Source organism: Drosophila subpulchrella, unplaced genomic scaffold (genome assembly GCF_014743375.2).
Source record: "Drosophila subpulchrella strain 33 F10 #4 breed RU33 unplaced genomic scaffold, RU_Dsub_v1.1 Primary Assembly Seq24, whole genome shotgun sequence".
Lineage (NCBI taxonomy): Eukaryota > Metazoa > Arthropoda > Insecta > Diptera > Drosophilidae > Drosophila > Drosophila subpulchrella.
The window spans coordinates 1,175,800-1,199,841 of NW_023665550.1; the positions used below are offsets into that span (position 1 = coordinate 1,175,800).

The 24,042-nt window shown below is 36.1% G+C and overlaps 2 protein-coding genes across 2 annotated transcripts in view; one reads left to right on the forward strand and one right to left on the reverse strand.

The window, feature by feature from the left end:
- Positions 1-17,991, reverse strand: part of LOC119559417 (neuropeptide CCHamide-2 receptor) — a 74,480-nt gene extending 56,489 nt beyond the window's left edge. Inside the window, exon 1 of the mRNA XM_037872512.1 lies at positions 17,775-17,991. The gene's annotated coding sequence lies outside the window, so the exon portion shown is untranslated. The remainder of the gene's footprint in view (positions 1-17,774) is intronic.
- Positions 17,992-19,397: 1,406 nt separating this feature from the next.
- LOC119559413 lies at positions 19,398-19,750 on the forward strand. Its single transcript, XM_037872507.1, has one exon. It carries the CDS (start codon positions 19,435-19,437, stop codon positions 19,579-19,581), a length of 147 nt encoding a protein of 48 aa, XP_037728435.1. The 5' UTR covers positions 19,398-19,434; the 3' UTR covers positions 19,582-19,750.
- Positions 19,751-24,042: the final 4,292 nt, after the last annotated feature.

Genomic DNA, 24,042 nt, shown 5'->3' on the forward strand with positions numbered 1-24,042 from the left:
TCATCAACTGAAGCTGAGTACATGGCATTATTTGAAGCTGTAAGAGAAGCGTTGTGGCTAAAATCTCTTCTTAGTAGTGTTAATATCAAAATCGAAAATCCAATTTAAATTTACGAAGATAACCAAGGCTGTATCAGTATAGCAAATAATCCCTCATGTCATAAACGAGCCAAACATATTGATATCAAATATCATTTTGCCAGAGAACAAATTGAAAGTAACACCATTTGTCTTGAGTATATTTCCACAGAGAATCAACTTGCTGATATCTTCACAAAGCCATTGCCTGCCGCAAAATTCTTGGAAATACGACATGATTTGGGATTACTGCAAGATGACTGATCCACTGTTTGCTGATGCTGAAGTTTTTTTATTTTTTTAGATTTGAATTTTATTGATCTCATTGAAATACTTTTGTTCGTTTTTTTTGTATAAGCCTTAAGTTACTAAAATTTAAAAATGTAATTCTATGTAAACATATGTATATGTAAGAGTGATCTGATCGGGTTTTTCTGGGTTTTCCCCGTATCCTTGCAGCAAATGCTGGATCACATATCTATTCCCAGAATGCACACCACCCACACTAAGTACATAACAATTACAAATGAATATATTATGTTAAGTTTATATTTTAATGGTTGTTATTTCTGAGGGGGCGTGTTGGAATACCCCTATTCCTATACAGAAATACCATTTTACTATTATACATTTTAGGCATTAATGAAAGCGTAGCCTTCGGTCACACTGATCGTTCTTCTTTCTCTTTTCTTGTGACATCTTCTTGAGTTAAGTTGTGGTGCTGGTGTTGCGGTGAAATAAAACATAAAACATAAAACATAGTTCTTTCTGCGTAATTATTGGGAACATAAAACAACATTAACAATAGTGTTCCTTGTTTGGTTAATAAGTCCGTTAATTAAAGTCCGATCGCAACAAGTGATATCTTTCTACTTTCAGATTGTAATATAACAGACAGACAGACACATGTTTTTTGCGAATATCTTAAGAACGATTCTTTGCAAAATTGTGCGGTCAATCAAAAATTCGTTATTCATCTATTTGGTCCCGATGTGACAACATTGGCAAAAACATTAAAAGTCCTGAATTTACTTTGGATATTCAATAAATCATTCGCCTGAGACAAGAGTTAAAAACTGCAAGATTAGTGTCAGACTCGTAACAACCGCAATCGGTGATTGCAGACCCGCCAAGCTATCATTTTTTAAGCGCAGAATGCGGTAAAAATCACGCAGAGGGCGCCACGCCAGAAATGAGTAATATCTTCTTATGAGACAGGTGAGTCCTGTCGCCGGTGGAAAAGACCAACTGATTCACATCATCAAGTCGAGTCTCGGAAATTGACGGCTCGTCTAATGGAATCCTTCCCGGCGCTTCCTGGGCTTAACTTCTTTACTTACTCAACAGCCTAGTTCACCATCTGCACGGCTGGCTGGAGTGGTAATTGAATTTCATTCAGTGCTAGCACGATGCATCCTAATGTCACTGCCATACAGGACGGGAACAGCCGTCAAAGATTTGCGCCAGGGAAGTATTCAGGGTGAATGGAGACCAGAAAGATAACAGCTGTGTCAAATCACAAGAAATATGAGTCTGAGATTCCTGTGCAAAAGGAGAACCAATCTAATGACCGCTTTATGGAACTCATTTACGCAATGAATGATTTGCAAATGGTTCTGTTGCATATTCATCAGCCGGGCACATCACCCTAAATATGCTGGACAAGCAAGCTCATCTTCACCGCAATCCGAGCAGGAGCTCAAGTCCTGTGCTTTGCTGCCTTCCGGCCATTAATAAACAGCGCCAACATTAATCAGTCGTATATATCAAATTACTTCGCTTGCTGTACAAAAAACAATGTAAAATTAGAAACGTAATCTAAAATGCTCACTTTAGTATAACGTATTCGTATTTTCTTTAAGGGCTACGGTCAGAAACGGAAACGCAGAAGAAAACTTAATAAGGAGATTGGAATGTTGAGAGCATTTAATGTTTTCATCAATAAATTACGGATATTTCAGATACGTTAAATTATATAGACCACATAATTCAAAATGTCGGCAAACACCTGTGCAATTTGTAGGCAATTAAATTTTAAAAATAAATTGAAAAGTTTTAAAAACTTGTATTCATAGCCACGACTGCCGCGGCCACTAGAAGTTGCCTTTGAAATGGTTGCCACTTATTGCTACTAAAAATTCCGTTGCTGACTTAAATGCCTCGGCATGCAAATCAAGGAAACTTTATTCATACAGACGAATGACTGCACATCCACAAATAATATTGCGCTGATCCTCTGAAACAATGTTAATTCATTACACTTACTCACCTTTGTTACACTGATAAAACTTGAGAACAAAAACGCCAAGAGCAAATTTGCTTGAGTTCAGTGTTCGTTCTTCCCACTTTTTCTAGTACAAATGTTCTTGAAATCAAGTGTGCTTGACCTGGTTTTCTGTAAACACATCGTTCTTGATCTGGTTGTAAAAAAAATGAGAGAGATGAAAAATGTGAAGCTTCCAAAGCATACTTCAGCCCTCGTAATTGTTCGTTCTCGGAATAAGTGCAGTGGAGACCGAATAAATAGCAATGCGGCTGAAGGTGCTGACGACAAACTGTCCCTAATAAATCGTATTTGTGTTGAATAACAGGAAAAGTGCACCATTCTATATTTGTAATATATATTGTGTATATTTAATATAAATAAATTGTAAAAAGAAAATAAAAATAGCAAGTGACGCTGCTGGAATACATGTATGCGTGTAGCTTGTTGACAACACTGATAAAAAATACGTAGTAAATCCAAAGATTTCATATTCAATCCAAATATTTTTCTCTTTGATTTTCATCCTTTTTTTCAATATAAAATTGAAATATTTTTGGAATAGATTTTAATATTTTAAATATTTAAGTTATATATAAGCCATATTTAAATAAAATACAATCATTTTTCTATTAAATACAATGACAATTTGCACGTGTGCAATATAAACAGAAACCATATTAAATTCTAATATTCTAATAATAATTAGATGAATAACCGAAATTTTAAAATTCCATTTAAGTCATATTAGGATTCAATACAAGACATATTTATTCAAAACATGCCAATTGTAATAATAAATATGATAAGTATTTAAATATTTTTTTGTACACTAACAAAAACAAGAAAGGAAGTTAACTTCGGCAAGCCGAAGTTTGTATACCCTTGCCGTAATAAGAAACAATCAATGTTAGTAACACCATGTTCAATTTTTAAGGATTGTTGCTAGCTTCAGTGATATTTGTGAAAAATTAAATTCGTAATGCTGGAAAGTTAAAATATTCTATACCCCAGAGTAAAAGAAAACACGATCAAAATCAACAAAGCAAAATTTTTTAAGAATAATTATGTCATTATTTCTCTGGCCGTGTCTTTGACAGCTATATGTTAGAGTCGTCCGAGTTATATCAAATTTAATTCGAAATTCCTATAAATACAAAAATAATATTGCCAATAGTATAAGATAATAAGTCAAAAAACACCGAAGCTATAATTTGTTTCATATTATTTTCCCACCAATTCTCCGATCGTCTTGCAGCAGTATGATATAGTCGTCCGATTTTGATAAAATTAAACTCGAAATTCAGAACTAATTAAAAAATGTTATTTCCAAGCGTATGTTAAAAAACACCAAAGATACAATTTAAAAAAATTTTGTTTTTTATTTTATCTATGGGAGCTATAAGATATAGTTGACCGATCCGGCTGGTTCCGACTTACATATGTACTACCTGAAAAAGAAAGAAGACTTTTGGGAAGGTTTCAGCCCGATAGCTTTAAAACTGACAGACAGGGTTGCGTAGAATCGGACGGACAGACCGACAGACGGACATGGCTAGATCGGCTCGTCTAGGGATGCTAAGATATTCTAGCACAGCATCACTAGACGGAAACGTCTGGGGTCGGAAACGTCTCCTTCACTGCGTTGCAAACTTCTGACTGAAATCATAATACCCTCTGCAAGGGTATACACAAATTTTATTTATGTTTTATTTAAACTTTTATTTTTCATAACGGCTTGCTGAAAGATACAAATAATACAGTTACACTTATATTTATTTTACAGAGATTTGTATATAACAATTTTTTTTAGCATTTATGGCATTGGATGGCTTAAAAACTCTTCAATGCTTTTAAGAACTAATACATTTTAAATTATTCCGCATTCATATGCCTGCATATGGTTGCAGAATGTTTTAAGTTCTATAGCATTGCAGGCTCATACACACTTGTCAATTCATAAGCGAAAAAAAATACTTTAAACAGTCTTAGAGTATTACCAATCTTAATAGCTAAACAATAATTCGTTTTGTAAGTTATCTGTGAAATAAATAGTAAGATAAAAAAGAAAATTAGAGATTTTCTTTTAAAGAGTTCAAGCAAAATATTAATTTACCAATAGTCTCTGCTTTGGTTAAAGTTCTTAGCAGTTCCCTGCTGCTGGAACTATGAATATTTGATTCACAGTAGAGAGTTATTATACCCGTTACTCGTGGAGTAAAAGGGTATACTAGATTCGTCGGAAAGTATGTAACAGGCAGACGGAAGCGTTTCCGACCGCATAAGGTATATATATTCTTGATCAGGATCACTAGCCGAGTTGATCTAGCCATGTCCGTCTGTCCGTATGAACGCTGAGATCTCGGAAACTATAAGAGCTACAATACTGGGATTAGGCATGCAGATTCCTGAGATTTCTGCGCAGCACAAGTTTGTTTCAGCAGAGTGCCACGCCCACTCTAACGCCCACAAACCGCCCAAGACTGTGGCTCCTACAGTTTAGATGCTAGAATAAAAATTTTAACTGAAATGTATTGTTCTTATCAATACCTATCGATTGATCAAAAAAAAGTTTGCCACGTTTGAACGTGGATATCTCGGAAACTATCAAAAATAGAGAATCGGGATCTCAGATTTAGATTTCGTAGCTTTGTACGCATCGCAATGTTGTCACGCGAATATGCCACGCCCACTATAACGCCCACAAACCGCCCAAGCCTGTGGCGCCCACAATTTTTATGCTAGAAAAAAATTTTTAACTGAAATGTATTGGTCTCGTCAATACCTATCGAACCTATTATTTAAAAAATTTGCCACGCCCACTCTAACGCCCATAACGCTTAAATCTGTATACCGCCGTTAGGTGGCGCATTTAAATCTCGCTTTGCTGTTTGCATATCTCCATTTCCTTTTGGTCCCTTAAGCTGAGTAACGGGTATCTGATAGTCGAGGTACTCGACTATAGCGTTCTCCCTTGTTTTTTCCTTAAAATTTTCCCATTTACCGGATAATGCGACCTCTCTACCGTGGAACAAAAGCTTAAAATCTATTTGAATTGGGAAAAAACAACAAAAGAGCACAAAAACAAATGAAAAGACATAATCTGAATGTAGTCTGACTAAAATTATAAATTACCAATTCCGGCGCCCCCGTATTAGCATATCTTGACTATGCTTTCAAAAATTCAGCTCCATCGACAGTTTTCACATCCTTACGCCGAGTAATATGGGTTTTATTTCATTTTTCAATGACGAGATTCTAGTCTGAGATCTCCCTCATTAATTCCGTTTTGTCAGCCAAGTAAAATTTCGTCGAAATCTAGCAGTTTCCATTTTTTGTTTGGATCTCAACAGGAACCTCCAAGATTCTATCCAGTTTTATACGCTTCGTTCTGGAATTTGTTTATTTGGCATATAGTTTTCCAAGAGGATTTTTTTGCCACTGCGAGGAATAAAATAGATAAAAGTTATTATTTAATATAAAATCTACTTTGCCATATTCTTACTTTTAAAAATGTATTTATTTCTACGTTTTTGACTTACCAATGACTTTGTCAGGAACGGTAAACGCACGCTGTGCGTGGGTCGATGTTTTGCAGCAAATGTACGTATATGTACAAGTATGTTCGTTAGGGCACGCACAACTTTGTTGGCTGTGATATATTTATGTGTGTGTAGCTGCACTTGAACCGACAATTTTTATCCACTTAATAATTAATACAAACTTCACTTTAGTTAGATTTCTGTTTATCCACAACGTGCATATGTATGCGTGTAACGGCATGCGCTAATTTGTTGGATTCTACGAAAACGCAGTTCGGGCGAAACAATTTGATAATTTCAATTTAACTTTTATATGTACATACAGTGTGCCACTTATTTCATGATACAGCAGACGATTTATACTTTAGTTAACGATAACTCCTTTATTAAAAGATAAACAAAAAAAGTAAGGATGCCATGTTGTTTATTTCAACAATATTAATAATATTAACAATTATTTATGTTTAGGTTATTTTCACCTTAACAAAGGTTCGACACGTCCTACTTCTTTGACTGCAATAATGAAATGGCACTTGTCGTGCTGTGTTGAAGGGGAATCAATTGTACATACAGTTACGACCATGAAAATAGTAGTGCAACTTGAAATAACATTGGAAAGGAAGTTTTCGGTACTTTTACCGTTATTCTTGGAACGTGTTTCCACTTTTTGCTCAGAATGGAACGTAAGGATGAGGAAAGAGAGAAAGATCCGTTAGATTTTCCAAAGGAAAGGAAAGAGTAATTTTTGATTATAATTAGAATATGCTAGCTAAATTGGCCGCTCATTAAAATAGTAGTGCTTGATGTGAGAAGTTCTAAAAAAAAAAACTTAAGAAGTTAAGAACGCCATTAGTAAGTAAAAATATGTTCTAATTATTTTAATGATGAAAATTTAAAATAACATTTTTTTTAGTGGGCCGTGGAAAGCACTGTTCGCCCGAAATGAGACATTTAATTATTAAATTAAAAAATGAAGGAAAAACGTACAAGGATATTGAGAACATCGTTGGTAGCTCATCTACCATGATATTTAACGCCATTCACTATAAATTGAAGCCAGAAAATCGGGGTGGAAAGCTAAAAGCTAGTGCGGTAGACGACAGACAGATTGTGTGGTACGCCACGATCCACCCATTTGCCCTGCAGAGGGCAGATTAAAAAATAATTAAGTCTGGTGATTAGTCTTCAAACACTTCGAAGACGTCTAAGAGAAAATAATTTATTTGCCAGAAGTCCAAGAAAGGTACCCCTTTTGACACAGAAGCACATAGTTGCAAGAATGGAATTGAAATGGAAGAATTGCAAAGTTCACAAAGAAGACCGTTAAACACGGTGGCCTGAGCATCATGATTTGGGCATGTTTTTCTTATGCTGGGGTTGGTCCTATACATAAGATAGATGGCATAATGGACCAACATTTTTACGTTAAAATTTTGGAAAACACTATGCCACCTTATGCCAGTTGGGAAATGCCCTTAAAGTGGACGTTCCAACAAAACAATGATTCGAAACACACAAGAAAGCACGCGAAAGCTTGGTTTGCATCACAAGAGATCGACGTAATGCATGGCCAGCTCAGTCTCCGGACTTAAACCCTATTGAAAACTTGTGGGGGATGTTAAGAGAGCTGTATATATTGTAAAACCAATAATCAAAACTCAGCTGTGTATGGTGGTTCAGCAAGCTTGGCATGACATTCCTGCAAAGCGGTGCCAAGACCTTATCGATTCCATGCCACGCCGTTGCACATCCGTGTTGCGGATTAAAGGATATTCAACTAAATATGAGATTCTAGATAATAAGATATTATGATTTTTTGAGATATTATGGAGTTTTTAGTTAAGTTTTTTTTAATTTTTAGTAGTCACTACTATTTTCATGAGCGGCCAAATTTTGTGATTTTTTTGTTTATAAGCCATGAAGTGCGAACTATAATAATTTAGAATAACAAAATCAGCTGAACTGATAAATTAAGTAAATTGTTATTTTGAAAACATCGTTGAAATAAATTGTGATTATCAATTGATTTTCCTGCCTAACGTGGTGAGCTCAAGTTTACTACTATTTTCATGATCACAGCTGTATGTAAAGCCGAATACAGTTCAAAGAAAAGAAAAGCCGCGAAAAATGTCCTTTTTGGCTTTGAATGTTGCTGCCCACATACACACTTATTTATTTAAAGAATCTTCACATCGATTTTCTGATATCGCGATCAATTTGAATGTTATACTTTTATGCCAACTTCACTTTGATAAAGGCCCGACACGTCCAACGTCTTCGGCTGCAACTTTTCAATGGCACCCGTCGTGTAGTGTTGAAGAAGAAGAATAATTGATCAAAGCAAACGCGAAAGAATGAATGTGTGTAGCATAGAACAAAAATAAACCGCCAAAAATGATCTTAGCGTCTTCCTTTGTTTTCTGCCCATTTACATTCTTATTTACATATGTATGGAAAAAAAATCTATATAATCATCGTATTTTTTGAGTACTTTCATAAATAAATGGCCATATTTTCATAATACAGTGGAACCATAGCATATTTCATTTGTTTTGTTGAAGAAATTTCCCTGAAAACTGAAAAAATGTACTTTCTTTCATTTTTAGCTACTGTAAAAGGCATTTTTATGTTTAATTATTTCGCAAGGAAAACATATAATTTGCTTGCACTTTTTCTACCTAATCTCTTTACCAAACAAAAACACCTCTTAACGAGGTAAAAAGTAGTGGCGAACGCGCTTTTAACAAAAATCAATTTTAACATATATCAACAATTGTGACCAAAAATGATATTACATTCGATAAAATAAATAAACTATATTAAATTTATGATTTCGGCCCGCAACAGTATATATTTATTTACCTACACGTAAATTTTATGTTGTAGCGTGCCGATTACATAAATTTAATATAGTTTATTTATTTTATCGAATGTAATATCATTTTTCGTCACAATTGTTGATATCAGACATTTTTGTTAAAAGCGCGTTCGCCACTACTTTTTACCTCGTTAAGAGGTGTTTTAGTTTGATATCAGAAGTTTTTCTTTGCTCAAGAGTTTAAGTATTTAAAAGTACAAAGTAATCATTGGAGAAGTATTTGCTTATTTCTGAAATGGTACTTTTATTTTCCTGAAATATTTTTTTTTATCCTAGGACACATAATGTCAACCCTTATTTTCAATGGGTAATATTTCCCAATACCTACAAAAGTAATCTATGAATATATGTACAATGTACATTATGTAATTTTTACTTAGCTACTAAAATGTTCTAAGAATTGTAAGAAAAGTTTTTCTTTCATAAGTTTTAAGTAAATAAATATATAATTCCAAAACATGTATAAAGACTATAATAAACTTTCACGTTCCACTTCTAATAAGGTATGGGTAGTTTACTTTCACATTCTAATAAGAATGAAACATCTAATATGAATATTAAACTTTTTAATAACAAGTTTTTTTGCTTCAATTACCTATTTTAGTAGCACAAGTTTGGAGTGTCAAGCAAGGGCTGTATAGTTTCAGATTCCAAGAGAAATCTGTCGTTTCTTACGTTATTCACCGAACTAGCGGGTTTTTCCAAAGTGGTTGAACAAATAGATCAAGCTTCTTATTTCGAACTTCATGCAAGTAAAGGACCCTAAGACCATAATAGATTTTCCGTTTGAAAAAATCGAATAAGAAAATTTTTTTCATCAAATTGGTTTTTTTCTTGTTTATTCCAATAAGTATGAAATATTTCGTATACTGAGCTGAAACGAGTTGCACTTTTTAACGCTTAATATCTTCAAAACGGTAATTTTATATATCAAAAGTTGAGGAATCTCAAGGGCTATATGATTTGAAATTTAAAAAAAAATCGTTTGACTCAATTCTGAGAAAATAGTAAAAAAGTGGTTTAAAAAAAAAACTTTTTGTCATAACTTTCAATCTTTTATATTCAGACAATTTTATTATATAAAAAGTATTTAGAAATTTAAATTATCTTTTCAAAGATATATAGCACGTTTCTGTAGCATTAGTTGTTCAGATACTATAAGCATTTTAAATCTGGCTTTTTTTTTATTTTCCGCTAAACCAGCGGGTTTTTCCAAAAGTCGTAGAACAAACGTTTTCTATTTCAAGCTACTTTATACACCCATAGGGTTTCCAAAACCCAAAAACTAAGATGGGATGCATACAAACCCACAAACAAAGGGACAAACATTTTCGTTTTGGGAAGAAGAAAATCTTGTTTTTTGAATTACTTTTGAACGAGACATCGGATTTCAGCAAATGAGGTGTCATTCGACGCGTAAGAATATAACTAGCTAAGCAGCCGGGGGCTTTTATCCCCACCGTATCCAACAGCTCCAGTTTTCTAAATTTTTACTTTTGAACTTTCACCGCTTTTTCTCCCAAACAAATCTATATTTCGAAAGTCTTGGTATGCAATCTTCTTAGTTTTTGCGATACCTTTTGATTGGTGTATGACTCGTTACGATCGGACCATAATGGCAGCTTTTCAATTCTGCGGCTATATATAGTAGATGTCTTCGCACGCTCTCTTGCGCGCTTCGCCACTACGTGTACTGCCGTCCACAGTGATTGCATTCTAATAAGAAGATAAAAATCCAAAGAGAGCGAAAAAATGTTCAATTAACTGTTGATAAAACAACATAGAAAAATCGTACGTTCGCGACCAGTACCTAATTCAATAAAAAACAAGGGAGAACGCTATAGTCGAGTACCTCGACTATCAGATACCCGTTACTCAGCTTAAGGGACCAAAGGAAAATGGAGATATGCAAGCAGCAAAGCGAGATTTAAATGCGCCACCTACCGGCGGAAGACAGATTTAAGCGTTGTGGGCGTTAGGGGAGGAGTGAAAAATTCATTATTCAATAGAATAAGTTAGTTTATGGGGTCGGAAACGCATCCTTCTGCCTGTTACATACTTTCCGACGAATCTAGTATACCCTGTTACTCTACGAGTAACGGGTATAATTACTCTACGAGTAACGGGTATAAAAACAGACTCGATAGAAAGCTACATGAATCCATTTTAGAAGTAAAGTTATTGCTTTATTTTAGCATTTTACAAGATTAAGCCCAAGTCGACTTCCATTTTGCGTACACAGAGAGAGTTCTGACGTTCTCATCTGAATTGAAAATGTTCTTAAAATGAGAACGACATTTTTTGAGCTCAAAATGTTATCATTGTGATTGAATCAAGTTAAGTTTGTTCTTAAAATTTGGTTAAATCAAAATTATTCTCAAAACATGAACGAAATGTTATACATTTAGCACGTGGTTATTAAATCAAATATCAAAATGTTCTTAAAGTAAGAACGAAAAGGACTAAAAATAGAACAGCGGATTTTTTTAGCGCGTTAGTAACTTTCGGTTTGCAGTTAGCACGAGTTAGACCCTTCTTCGCTCTGCATCTAAAGTTTAGATTCTAAACCCTGCAAGCATTTTCTATCGCGGAAGGCACTATTAAGTGACTTCTAGAAGATGAAAACGATCGTCCGCGATATCGCATTCGGATCGCGGAAGTGACTCCCGTCGGGAAGAAATGTGCCACTTCGGCGACACTTCTCGAAGTCACTTCTGCGTTACTTCTGGAAGTGTCGCCGAAGTGACTCCTAGAAGTGTCGCCGAAGTGGCACATTTCTTCCCGACGGGAGTCACTTCCGCGATCCGAATGCGATATCGCCGAAGTCACTTCTGGAAGTGTCGCCGAAGTGACTCCTAGAAGTGTCGCCGAAGTGGCACATTTCTTCCCGAAGGGAGTCACTTCCGCGATCCGAATGCGATATCGCCAAAGTCACTTCTGGAAGTGTCGCCGTAGTCACTTATGGAAGTCACTCAAAAGTGACTATTCATATGCTTGCAGAAGATACCTAGAAGAGTCTTTTCCAATTGGAAAATCTTGAATACAAACATATTTTTTTTTACTTTTAATATTTTGCATTTATTTTTTGTATACGTGCTTTGTCCGCTTGTATACGCGGTGCCTGGCATGTAGGAAATTTTGCTGAACAATGTTATTTAGGTCCAGCTCCGTCGACATAAGAAATTTATTAATAACCATTTCTAAAAGAAACAGAAACAAAAATTGTTTTTTGTTCAAAGTAAAAATAAAGTAGAATACATTACCTTTTACAACGAAATATGTTGAGAATCGTTGGATGCCTGGGTTTCTCCGCAGTTACACGTTGAGTAATGTCCACAGCTAGCTTGTCCGTAAAAAGATTTAAATAATCGTACAGCTCACGATAAGCACGTAATTTCGCACGCTTTGTTGGGGGTACATTTAAATATGTTAAGCAATTAAAAACATTTAGAAAAAAACAAAGCTATATTTATAAAACGCACAAATTTGATACAAAACCGCACTGTCCACAGACAAATCACGCAACGAAATGACGCTCGGGCGAAAAATAACGGCGTGGGTCAAAAGGAAGACCCAAAAAATTTTCAGAAAAAAGGGGTAAAGGAAAATTACCGCGACCTCTTTTTATCGCGTGTTTTACTCACTACTATCGTCTTTCTATCGCGCAGAAGTGACTCAGAAGTTACTTCTTCGCGATACATGTATATTTTGTTTTTGGAAAATCTGTACTATCGCCTTTCTATCGCGCAGAAGTGTCTCAGAAGTTACTTCTTCGCGATCCCGACCCTTTTTGTTTTTGTAAAATGTGTACTATCGCCTTTCTATCGTCCAGAAGTGACTCAGAAGTGACTTCTACGCGATATATGTATATTTTGTTTTTGTAAAATTTGTTCTATCGCCTTTCTATCGCGCAGAAGTTACTAAAAAGTGACTTCTGGACGACAGGCGATAGAAATATCGCCCTTTTGCTTGCAGGGAACCATTCGGTTGGCACATTTCATCTGCGTTTCGATTTGTTTGTGCCGCATATATTGCAAAAAGCAGTTGTTAAAGTTCCTGAACGATATTGAAATGGAGCCCGTAAGAAAATTTCATAAAGGTTAGTATAAATTCCTTAGTACTTAGAACTTTAAAATAAAATACACTTTTATAGATCTTTTTTCTTTTCTGTGCAGTAAAATCTATGTTTGAATGTATAGAATGTACATTAGGGCGGTCAACATTTGTATGGAAATTTTTAAGGTCCTACTCTCATCCGCCTATACGGTGCGCTTTGAGGTACTTAATGTATACCAAAAGAAATTTTTTGATAAAAACGCGTTTTAGGGTCTGCTAATGCAAGTTTTTGCTGAATTGCTTTTAAAGATTGGCTGCATTGAGTCTGTTTTTCTCATGAATTTGGTAAGAACAAATTTGTTCGTGTCCACGTGTGTTTATGTGTTCTACATACATATCTGTATGTAAATATAAACACATGTAAACAAAAACACTATTAATTTTCAGAAAATTGTAAGAAAACGTACAATTACTCTCACATTTATTCTTTTGTTTCCAGCGCACCTTTACATTACATTAATTTAGGTTTATATATTTATGAGCATTTATATGTACTATAATGTTATATTATATGCCTTTAAATAATCAAATATTCAATAACTGTCACCAATTTAATAAAAATATAAATTTATTAAAAACTAAATAAATTTATTTTTGCGTTTTTTTGGAAAAAGTATTCAATTTTAAATCATTTTTACTTTTAATATAAGTTTAAAATGTTCTTCTTTTGATCCCAAATTTAAATAAAATCAATTACAAAATGTTATCGTAGAGTAAAAGGGTATACTAGATTCGTCGGAAAGTATGTAACAGGCAGAAGGAAGCGTTTCCGACCCCATAAAGTATATATATTCTTGATCAGGATCACTAGCCGAGTCGATCTAGCCATTTCCGTCTGTCCGGATGAACGCTGAGATCGGAAACTATGACAGCTAGGCTATAGAGATTTGGCGTGCAGATTCCTGAGCTTCTTACGCAGCGCAAGTTTGTTTCAGTAGAGTGCCACGCCCACTCTAACGCCCACAAGCCGCCCAAAACTGACTCCTACAGTTTTGATGCTAGAATACAAATTTTAACTGAAATTTATTGTTCTCATCAATACCTATCGATTGATAAAAAAAAGTTTGCCACGCCCACTTTTACGCCCACAAACTTCAAAAAATCGTACATATGAACGTGGATATCTCGGAAACTATCAAGGATAGAGAATTGGGATCTCAGATTTAGATTCCGTAGCCTTGTGCGCAAGTTTGTGACGCGAATATGCCACGCCCACTCTAACGCCCATCACGCTTAAATCTGTCTACCGCCGATAGGTGGCGCATTTCAATCTCTGCTTTGCTGCTTGCATATCTCCATTTCCCTTTGGTCCCTTTAGCTGAGTAACGGGTATCTGATAGTCGAGGTACTCGACTATAGCCTTCTTCCTTGTTTAACATATAACTAAATTCTAAACTAAGTTCTAAATTATTTAGTTTTATCAAAAATATAATATGAAACAAATTATAGCTTCGGTGTTTTTTTTAAATATTATCTTATACTATTGGGAATATCATTTTTGTATTTTTAAAAATTTCGAATTCAATTTGATAAAAATCGGACGACTCTAACATATAGCTGTCAAAGAAACGGTCAAAGAAATAATTATTAAAAAAAAAATTGCTATGTTGATTTTGATCGTGTTTTCTTTTACTCTGGAATGTAGAATATTTTAACTTTTCAGCTTTACGAATTTAATTTTACACAAATATCCCAGAAGCTGGAAACAATCCTTAAGAATTTAACTTGGTGTTACTAACATTGATTATTTCTTATAACTGCATACAAACTTCGGCTTTATGGGGTCGGAAACGCTTCCTTCTACCTGTTACATACTTTCCAACGAGTATAGTATAGTAACGTGTATAAATATTATAATATAAAATACTTATTAAATTATATTTTTTAGGTGGCGGATTAAATTAGGAATGCCTCCGTTTTATTAAATGCAAATTAAGTGTTAAAAACTGTTTATTTTGTAACAACTTAGAATATGAGATACCCATTAATAATTATTTAGGCTTACATAAATTAGAATTTCAGTTTTTTAAAAGTAATCAATTTATAATTGACAAAAAAAAGTTAATAAAGCTTATGTTTTTTGTAAAAAAATTGAAGCTGAAGAACATAATAGCCATTTAAGATCCTCTATAATTAAAAATGCAACTGTATTTTAATTTATACGTAAGCTCTCATAATTTTGTACATTTTTAATTGATGTATATTTACTTAATAATAATAAATCAGAGGTAAGAACAAAATGTATTTAGTAACAAGATTTTTGTAATGTCCCTGTTAAAATACCGAAATATCGCAATGTGACTCTGTATATAAAAGTCCCATGACTAGTTTTGATTATGTTTGGTGTCACTGACTCTCTTGTGAATTTTCCCCAGCAAATGGACGCTTACAAATAAAACTTTACTTTCAACCTTTTTCCTGCGTTTGTTTGCCACAACATTTGGAACACAAATTTCATCAGGTTATGGGACAGATCACGCGAGTGCGGGCGCATAAGATTGTTGTGTGGTTGACAGGCAGTAGTTAAAAGGCACAGGAGTGCAGGAAGTTTCTAGAAAGCACGTAGAGAAATTGAGTTTGTTCTATCAAATAGAAAAGTTGGATACCGGGAATTATGATACTTGGTCCATCCAAATGCGAGGCGTGCTGGTGCATGCGGAGGTAAGAAAGGGTGTAAACGAAATGAGACCAGATGAGGAACCACATAACTAGGATGCACTTAACGAGAACGTTTTGGCTATGATCATTTTGAGCGTGAGGCATACGCAGTTAGGCTACTTGAACTGCACAACAGCAACAGATGCTTGGACACTGCTGAAGGATGAGCATGAGCCAAGCGGACCTGCCAGAAAGGTGTCGCTTTACAAAAAATTGCAGTGTTTCGGAACCAGGCAAACCAATGCCAGTGTTTGGCATAATAGGTATGGCCATTTGAATTACGCTATCCTAATGAATCTCTCGAAACATGGAATGGTATCAGAATTGGAAAATGTAAGTTTCTCAGAAGCGAATTCATGTTTGACGTGCATGAAATGTAAGATCCACTCACAACCATTCCCAACGCCTTCGGAAAACAGACCCAAGTATCTTTTAGAACTTGTGCATGCAGATGTTTGTGGGCCCTTCCAAAAACGTTCTCTTGGTGGTTCTGCATATTTCTTGTTGTTTGTTAATAACATGTCCAGGCGAATGTTTACGTATTTCCTAAAGTCCAAGGATGAAGTATTCAGTAAGTAAGTGGAATTCAAAACAAGGAAGAACGCTATAGTCGAGTACCTCGACTATCAGATACCCGATACTCAGCTAATGGCACCAAAGGGAAATGGAGATATGCAAGCAGCAAAGCGAGATTGAAATGCGCCACCTACAAGTGATCTCAATATATGGTTATGTGGGCGGTAGACAGATTTAAGCGTTATGGGCGTTAGAGTGGGCGTGGCAAACTTTTTTTTGGATTAATCGATAGGTATTGACCAGACCAATACATTTCAGTTAACATTTTTTATCTATCATGAAAATTGTGGGCGCCACAGGTTTGGGCGGTTTGTGGGCGTTAGAGTGGGCGTGGCATATTCACGTAACTAACTTGCGCTGCGTACAAGGCTACGGAATCTAAATCTGAGATCCCAATTTTCTATCTTTGATAGTTTCCGAGATATCCACGTTCATACATACGATTTTTTGAAGTTTGTGGAAGTTAAAGTGGGCGTGGCAAACTTTTTTTAAGTCAATCGATAGGTCTTGATGAGAAAAATACATTTCAGTTAAAATTTTTATTCTAGCATCAAAACTGTAGGAGCCACAGTTTTGGGCGGTTTGTGGGCGTTAGAGTGTCTCCTGGGCTCCCAGTGTCTCCTGGGGACTGACAGACTTGATCTGATCTCTGCTGATGTGACCCTGTCGCTCCCCAATTATGATTTGGTTGACTGATGGACTAATTTCCCGTCCGGCACTCTGATCATCCCGTAAATGTCATTGAGCTTCGGTGACATTGACACGAACAAAAAAGGATTGAGCTAGGGATTTGCTCGATATCGAAAGAATCGGGTTCCCTCAGGAGGCTTATCTCTATAAAACAAAGGTTCCTTAATTTAAAGCCGTATGCAGCTGACAAGTAGTGTAGACTTTCAAAGACTCCGTTTTACTTGGCTTTTTCGCCCCTGTGTCTGGGCAAAAGACCGTCCGAAGTTAATTAGATTCGGAACCCCGCTGTCCAAATAAAGAAAATTTCAAACCAGATGAGTGACTTAATAACATCCTAAGGCCCCCTGCCTTGACCTAGGGACGCTCAAGGAAGAGATAATAAGGAACCCCCACATTATCTTTTCCAAATTATGGAATTATTTCTTGCCACAATCGGCCCTGAAGTCAAAGGAGGCTCATTGGCTGCAAAGTTATGTTTCTGTAATTTAATGTGTTAAGATTGGTTTGAATATTAATGAGGCCCATAGGCCGACAAGATGAATGATAAAAAAAGGGGAAAGCACCGTTGGGGCTGTCACGAAAAGGGAGACCCAGTAAATGGAACTCCACCCTTTCCTACTTTCTTACTTCCAAATAACGACAAGTTCTGCGGTCTTTTAATTAATTTCGTCAAACTTTTTCGCATTCAAACAACGAGCTTTCTGATTTCCTCCTAAGAAAGTAAACAATTTAAAATTTCGGTAGACTTGACAGCTAGATAACTTTCTACATTCTGTCACTAGAGGCAGGCTGGTAGAACTGTACTCTGTACTTCTTAGGGAAGGGCTAATGGAGTTTTCATAATGATAATTTTGGAATGGATAATATTAAATATTAATCGATATTGGATAGCCTGTGCTAAAGAAAGTTTCTGGCAAATCTCGAAACGCACCGCAAGTTTTTTGCAGTTATTGGTAAATGCCGAAATACTCACCAAGGCGGAGGTTAGTCCCTGCACTATAATAATTAATACGAGGTATAAAAAGCAGGAAATGGAGGCCAGCTTATCCCAGTCAACTGTTCCGTTTTTTTTTTAGCACTTTTCTACCATTTATTTGTTTGCAAACCAAATGCATAGGCAGTCCGCCACACAATTTCCTAAAAATATTTTACACTCAACCCAACACGGAAGAAACTATTTGCTTTGGCGGCACAACCAGCAAAAAGACCGACGGTCAGCGCACTTCAAAAGAACATATCTCTGAGAGAGTTCAGAATACTGGTTATTTGGTACGGGTTGGGGTGGGATTCCCGAGCGTGCGACCTCGTCCGTTTCTGCTGAATCCGTGTACAGGACTAACTTGTCCAGGTTGGCGAAACCGGGTTTAAAGTCTTCGACTTCAATGGAGTCCACACCAGTGCAATATTCAACTAGTAATGAATTTCGAACAGATTCCACCACGTGCACGAAACAGCGCATGTGCTGTTAACCAGTGGAAAACCATCACTGTGGACTTGTCTATAAAAAAGAGCACCCCCGATTCCCTTTACTTTTGGCTGTCATCTGTTGCTGCTGCTCCTTGGCAAATTTCATTCATGAGTTTACATATTTACGCTCTCAATGGAAAATCTTTTATACAAATATATATATTTGTACACGCCTTGCTTGTGCTTATTTCTAGTGTTTTGCTCTTGGTGTTTTGTTTTTTCTAGTGTTATGTTTTGTATAGCAGCTATTTTGACCTCTGCTTGCCATACCTCTTACCAGCAATATTAAGATTCCATTGGTTGTCTAGTGGGTTCTCAAAAAAAGATTTGTCCGCAAGCCAAACCCTAATTTTTTTTTAGACAAGGTCTGTTAATTTGTTGGTCTTAATTATTATACTAGATTCGTCGGAAAATATGTAACACCTAGTAGAAAGCGTTTCCGACCTTAGAAAGTATATATATTCTTGATCAAGATCACTAGCCGAGTCGATCTACGCATGTCCGGGTGTCCGTCTGTCCGTATGAACGCAGTGATCTCGGAAACAATAAATGCTGCAAAACTGGGATTAGGCATGCAGATTCTAAAGATTCCTGCGCAGCCCAAGATTGTATCGTCAGTGTGCCACGCCCACTTTACCGCCCACAAGCCGACCAAAACTGTGGCTCCTACAGTTTTGATGGTAGAATAAAAATCTTAACTGATATATATTAGTCTCGTCCATACCTATCGATTGATATAAAAAAACGTTTGCCACGCCCACTCTAACGCCCACAAGCCGCCCAAACCTGTGGCGCCCATAATTGTTAAGCTAGAAATATCTGATAGTCGAGGTACTCGACTATAGCGTTCTTCTTTGTTTTTTGATGTAGCATTCAGAAATCCATGAGAGAGCCTAATGCTGGAATCAGTTATTGCACTAAGTAAACTCTCTAGAAAAACAAAGTTACATATCTGTAGATGTTTATATTTACGTAAGAAGTATACGTAACTATGAATTAACTTACAATGCTAGCTAGAAAACACTGAACAAGTAAAGATCAATAGCTTGTACATATTTGCCTTTCGGCAGCTGGAATTAAGACTACGATTAGCTTCAGTTGGATTGGTACATAAAAGCCTGAGAGCCAAGACACTTGCCTTGAGTTCGAAGCGTAGACCAGCGGAGATGATTGCCACAACGGTGTGTTTTTACCTGGTGCTGTTGGCCATACTAATGGCGTTCCTGTCCCCCTCGGCAGATGGTTGCTTCATCCTGTTGGCATGCCTGTTGAGGTCCCCTTACTGTCCATACAACACCACGGCGTCTGGATAATAGCGAATATATTTTATTGTTGCCCCTTCCCACGCCGAATAAATACAATTTTGCATTAAATAAACATATCTAATCCTAATACATGTATATAAGTCTCTTCCAGAAAGTATCATTTTGTTCATAAGTATATAACGCAGTAAAGAAGATATATAACGTGTATGCACTAAAATATTTCTTTGTCAAATTGACCAATGCAGATAGTTGTAAAACTATACAATATAATACTTCACTATTTAAATTCAAGCAAAGACACCGTTAATAAGGTAGAAACTAGTCGATCATCGCTTTAACATACAAAGCTCTGATATCAACCTTTGTGACGAAAATTTATTATACGATCTACTAAGTAAATATAAATTTTAAATTTTTCTGATTCGGCACGCTGCAATACAATATGCCTGTGTAGGTGGGAAACTGTACGACTTTCATGAAGCGTGCCAAATAAGAAAAATGTATAAACGTCTAACGATGGGTGCTGACGAAAGCAATTCATTTTTGTTAACATTTTTATTCTAGCATAAAAGCTGTGGGCGTCACAGCTTTGGGCGGGTTTGTTCGCGAAACACACATGCGCTGCGTATGAAAAAAGAAAATTTATTCTGAAATTTCAACTCTCTTGCTCTTATAGTTTCCGAAATCACAGCGTTCACACGGACAGGCAGACATGTCTAGATCGACTCGGCTAGTCATCCTGATCAAGAGTTTATACTCGTATATATTTTCTGTCCGTTTCTACGCAAACTACAAGGTGAGTTCCAAAGTAAACAGGACTTTAAAAAAAACACAAAACAAATAGTTTTATCGGCAAAATCAATTTATTTGATTCAAAATAGTCTCCTTCTGCTTTAATACAGCGTTTTGCACGGTCCAAAAGCATGTCGAACGAGTGTTTTAGCTCGTTGCCCGGTATGGCCTCTACGTCTGCATAACGCTTTCCTTTCATCGGCAAATGCATTTTTCCGAAAAGGTAGAAGTCGCACGGTGCCATATCAGGTGAATACGGGGAGTGGTTGATGGTTAAAATGTGATTTTTGGTCAAATAGTCGGAAACAAGCGTCGATCGATTAGACGGCGAATTATCGTGCAACAAACGCCAACTTCCATCTTCGCGATATTCGGGCCGAACACGTCGAATACGGCGCACCAAACGCTTCAAAACTCCAAGATAGAATACCGCATTAACGTTTTGGCCGGGTGGAACAAATTCTTTGTGGACAATACCCTTGGAATCATAAAAACAAATCAGCATTGTCTTCAGTTTTGACTTCTCCAGGCGCGATTTTTTGGGTTTCGGCTCGTCCGTCATTTATGTCCTCACGACCACTTTGAAAACGTTGAAACCACTCGTGCACTCTGCTACGGGATAGGCAATCTTGGCCATAAACTTGTTTCATCAATTGAAACGTTTCGGTAAAAGTTTTACCAATTTTAAAACCAAATTTAAAGTTGGCTCTTTGTTCGAAGCTCATTTTCGCACCGATGACAAAAACATACAATAACCTCACTTCCAATAGATGAAATGTCATGAAATTTTTACTGGAAGTCGATAAACGATAGCTGATTATAACGCACCAGTTGACATATAGATGGCGCCACTAGAGGGAGCTAGATTCAAAAAGTCCTGTTTACTTTGGAACTCACCTTGTAGTTTCTCAGTTTTAAAGCTATCGGGGTGAAACCTTCCTTAAAGTCTTATTTCTAATGGAGGTAGTATATAAGTTGGATCGAGCCGGATCGGACAACTATATCCTGTAGCTCCTATAGCAACATTCCGAAAAATAACACTGTTGTAAAAAATGGGACCTTTATTTACTTACCTCGATGGTTGCTACAAAGTTTTATTCGCTTTGAGTCCCCATTTTAAAATGTGTTGCCAATAAATTCACACACTTAAGGATTCTGAGAAAAAGGACCTCATAGTTGAAAATTTCAGTTTTTTGCATGTCTTCAACCGGAGTTGCAGATAAACGGATTCTTAGTTTGTTAGTCAAAATAAATTTGTAAGTCCAAATGTTCTTACTTTGAGCTGAATGTTCTTAGTTTAAGAACGAAATGGTAGGAACTAAAAAAGTAAAATGAGTTAATTTCGTCCCATTTTTAATTTAAGAACGTATTTGGAGCAAATGGTATAAAAATAAATTCTGTTGTTCTGTTTTTCAGAACATTTTGGTATCAATTTTGATATTGATTTTATCTAAATTTGGGATCAAAAAAAGGACATTTTAGACTTATTTGAATAGGTACAAATTAGCTCAAATCGTAATTAAAAAAAGCTAAGGCTCCCCATAAACCGCTAAAATAAGAATATTTAATTTGTAGAAGTTTCTTATTTTTATTAAAGTGTAATTTATATGAGTGATTCTTTGCGAAACGTATCGAGATCATATTTTTATCACGATAATTTTCCATTTATATAGGACTTAAAAAAAAAAAATTATCCATTTGAGAGAAGGAAAGATAAATTACATGGCGTAAAAAGAAAAAAAAATTGTTCTTAATGAGTATTTTTGCCAACCTTTCAGATAAAAATAACTCCCATAACAGTTTCACAAGGAACAAGTGAAATCCCGCGGGACTTCGAAAAATGTTCATTTGAATTTTCACTTGTGAAAATGCGGACGGCCCTTACAATTTTCTATACGGAGCGTCACTTGTTCTTCACTTGTGCAAGAAGACATGTCCCACGGGATTCACAAGGTGATTCACAAGTGAAACTTTTATTTTGGAACTGAAGGGTATGTATGTACATTAGGGTGGTCCAAAAAATTAAAACTATTTCTCACCATTTTACATGGTAGATAAAAGTCTGAAAAAAATGTAATCAAAATTAAAAAAAAATGTTTGCTGAGACTTAGACCTTGCGAATCGTCGTCAAAGTTTGCTTAAAAATTACTCATACGACATGTGTTCCAGCAGAACTTTTTTCGAAGAAATCGATTACCCACCCCCAACTTTGTCAACATGCTAAACACAGTCAATATTATTAAAAAATGAACAATTCCGAAATGTTTTCGGTTGGACGTCTAAAAACCGAATTTGACACAACGGATTTACCATCTAAGAGATTCGTATTACTATAGGACTAGATTTTCCGGAAAAACTTTGTTATAAAGCGCCAAAGATGTAACACGAATGCTAGTTATCTTTTGGAGTCAAAGGGGTATTCCAGTCCGGCCTCACCATCATATTTGTTCAAGAAGAACACTAGTTGCCATAAATTTAAGATTTCACGAGCTCTGTTCATGTCAATATGTAAATCTATTTAGAGCCGTAAATAATGATCTGTAACTTAAAACTTACAGGGGTGCAGTGCCGAACATTTGTAATCTTAAGTACAAGCCACTTGAGCCTGACCATAAATATATTTCTCACACTGTACAAAGGGTCGCCTTGCGGGAGAACGTTGAAAAGGCTCCCGCTCAGGCAAACAAATGTGTCTCTGCGTAGACCATAGATAAGTATATCATAAGAATTTCATGTTAATCACGTAAGCGAAGACTTAGAAAAATAAAATCAGTTTTAATTCAGAACTCAAACGTGAAGGTTGTTTTCCTTATTACAGGAATCCCTTTCATAATATTAAATCCTTATCGCGGCTTCACAAAGATTATTTTAGCCCTAAAAAAACCGAAACAGGGAAAGCCATTTCAGAATCATGTTGGACGAACGCTTTAATATCAACCATGCCCTGGCATCTTCATCTGCTTTGTCGGACAAAAGTGATGGCAATGTAACTGATGGCAGTGTAAGCGATGGCAACATAAGTGACAATAGCCATTTAAAAAAGGAGACGGATAATAAAGCTCAGGCAAAATAAAAACTTTATTACTCCAAAGCTGGTTGAGGTTCCTGATAGGTGCCAAGTCAGTTCACGAAATGCTGTTTATATTTTGGAAGCAACTGCAGAAGCTCTTGGTATACGAACATATTAGGGATTCGAAATCTGCTTCGAAAAGAAGAAGAAGATCGGAAAACATAAAAAATAACTTCGGAAAGTTAGTGCCAAGAGCTTTAACCGTGCACTGGGACGGAAAGTTGGTTTCGCCTCAGAGTGAGTACAAATAAAAAAACGGAAATTATTAAATTGTGTATATACTAATACTACTCAGATGCAAATGAAAAGCCAGTAGAACGACTTCCAATTTTAGTCATACGAAATGGAGTAGAAAAACTTTTAGGTGCACCGGAAGTTCTGAACTCAACCTGTAAGGAGCAGGCAAAGGCAATTTCTGATGCTTTACACGACTGGGACTTACAGGACAATATACAAGCGATTTGCTGCGACACAACAGCATCCAATACAGGGAGTCTTGTGTAATATTGGAGCAACAGTTTGAGAGAGATTTGCTTTATTTCCCGTGCCGCCACCATATTTATGAGCTGGTACTAAGAGGCGTAGTAGAGGCAAAGCTGCCAAAGGCAAGCACAAACGCGGACCTTCCTTTGTTCAAAAGCTTCAAA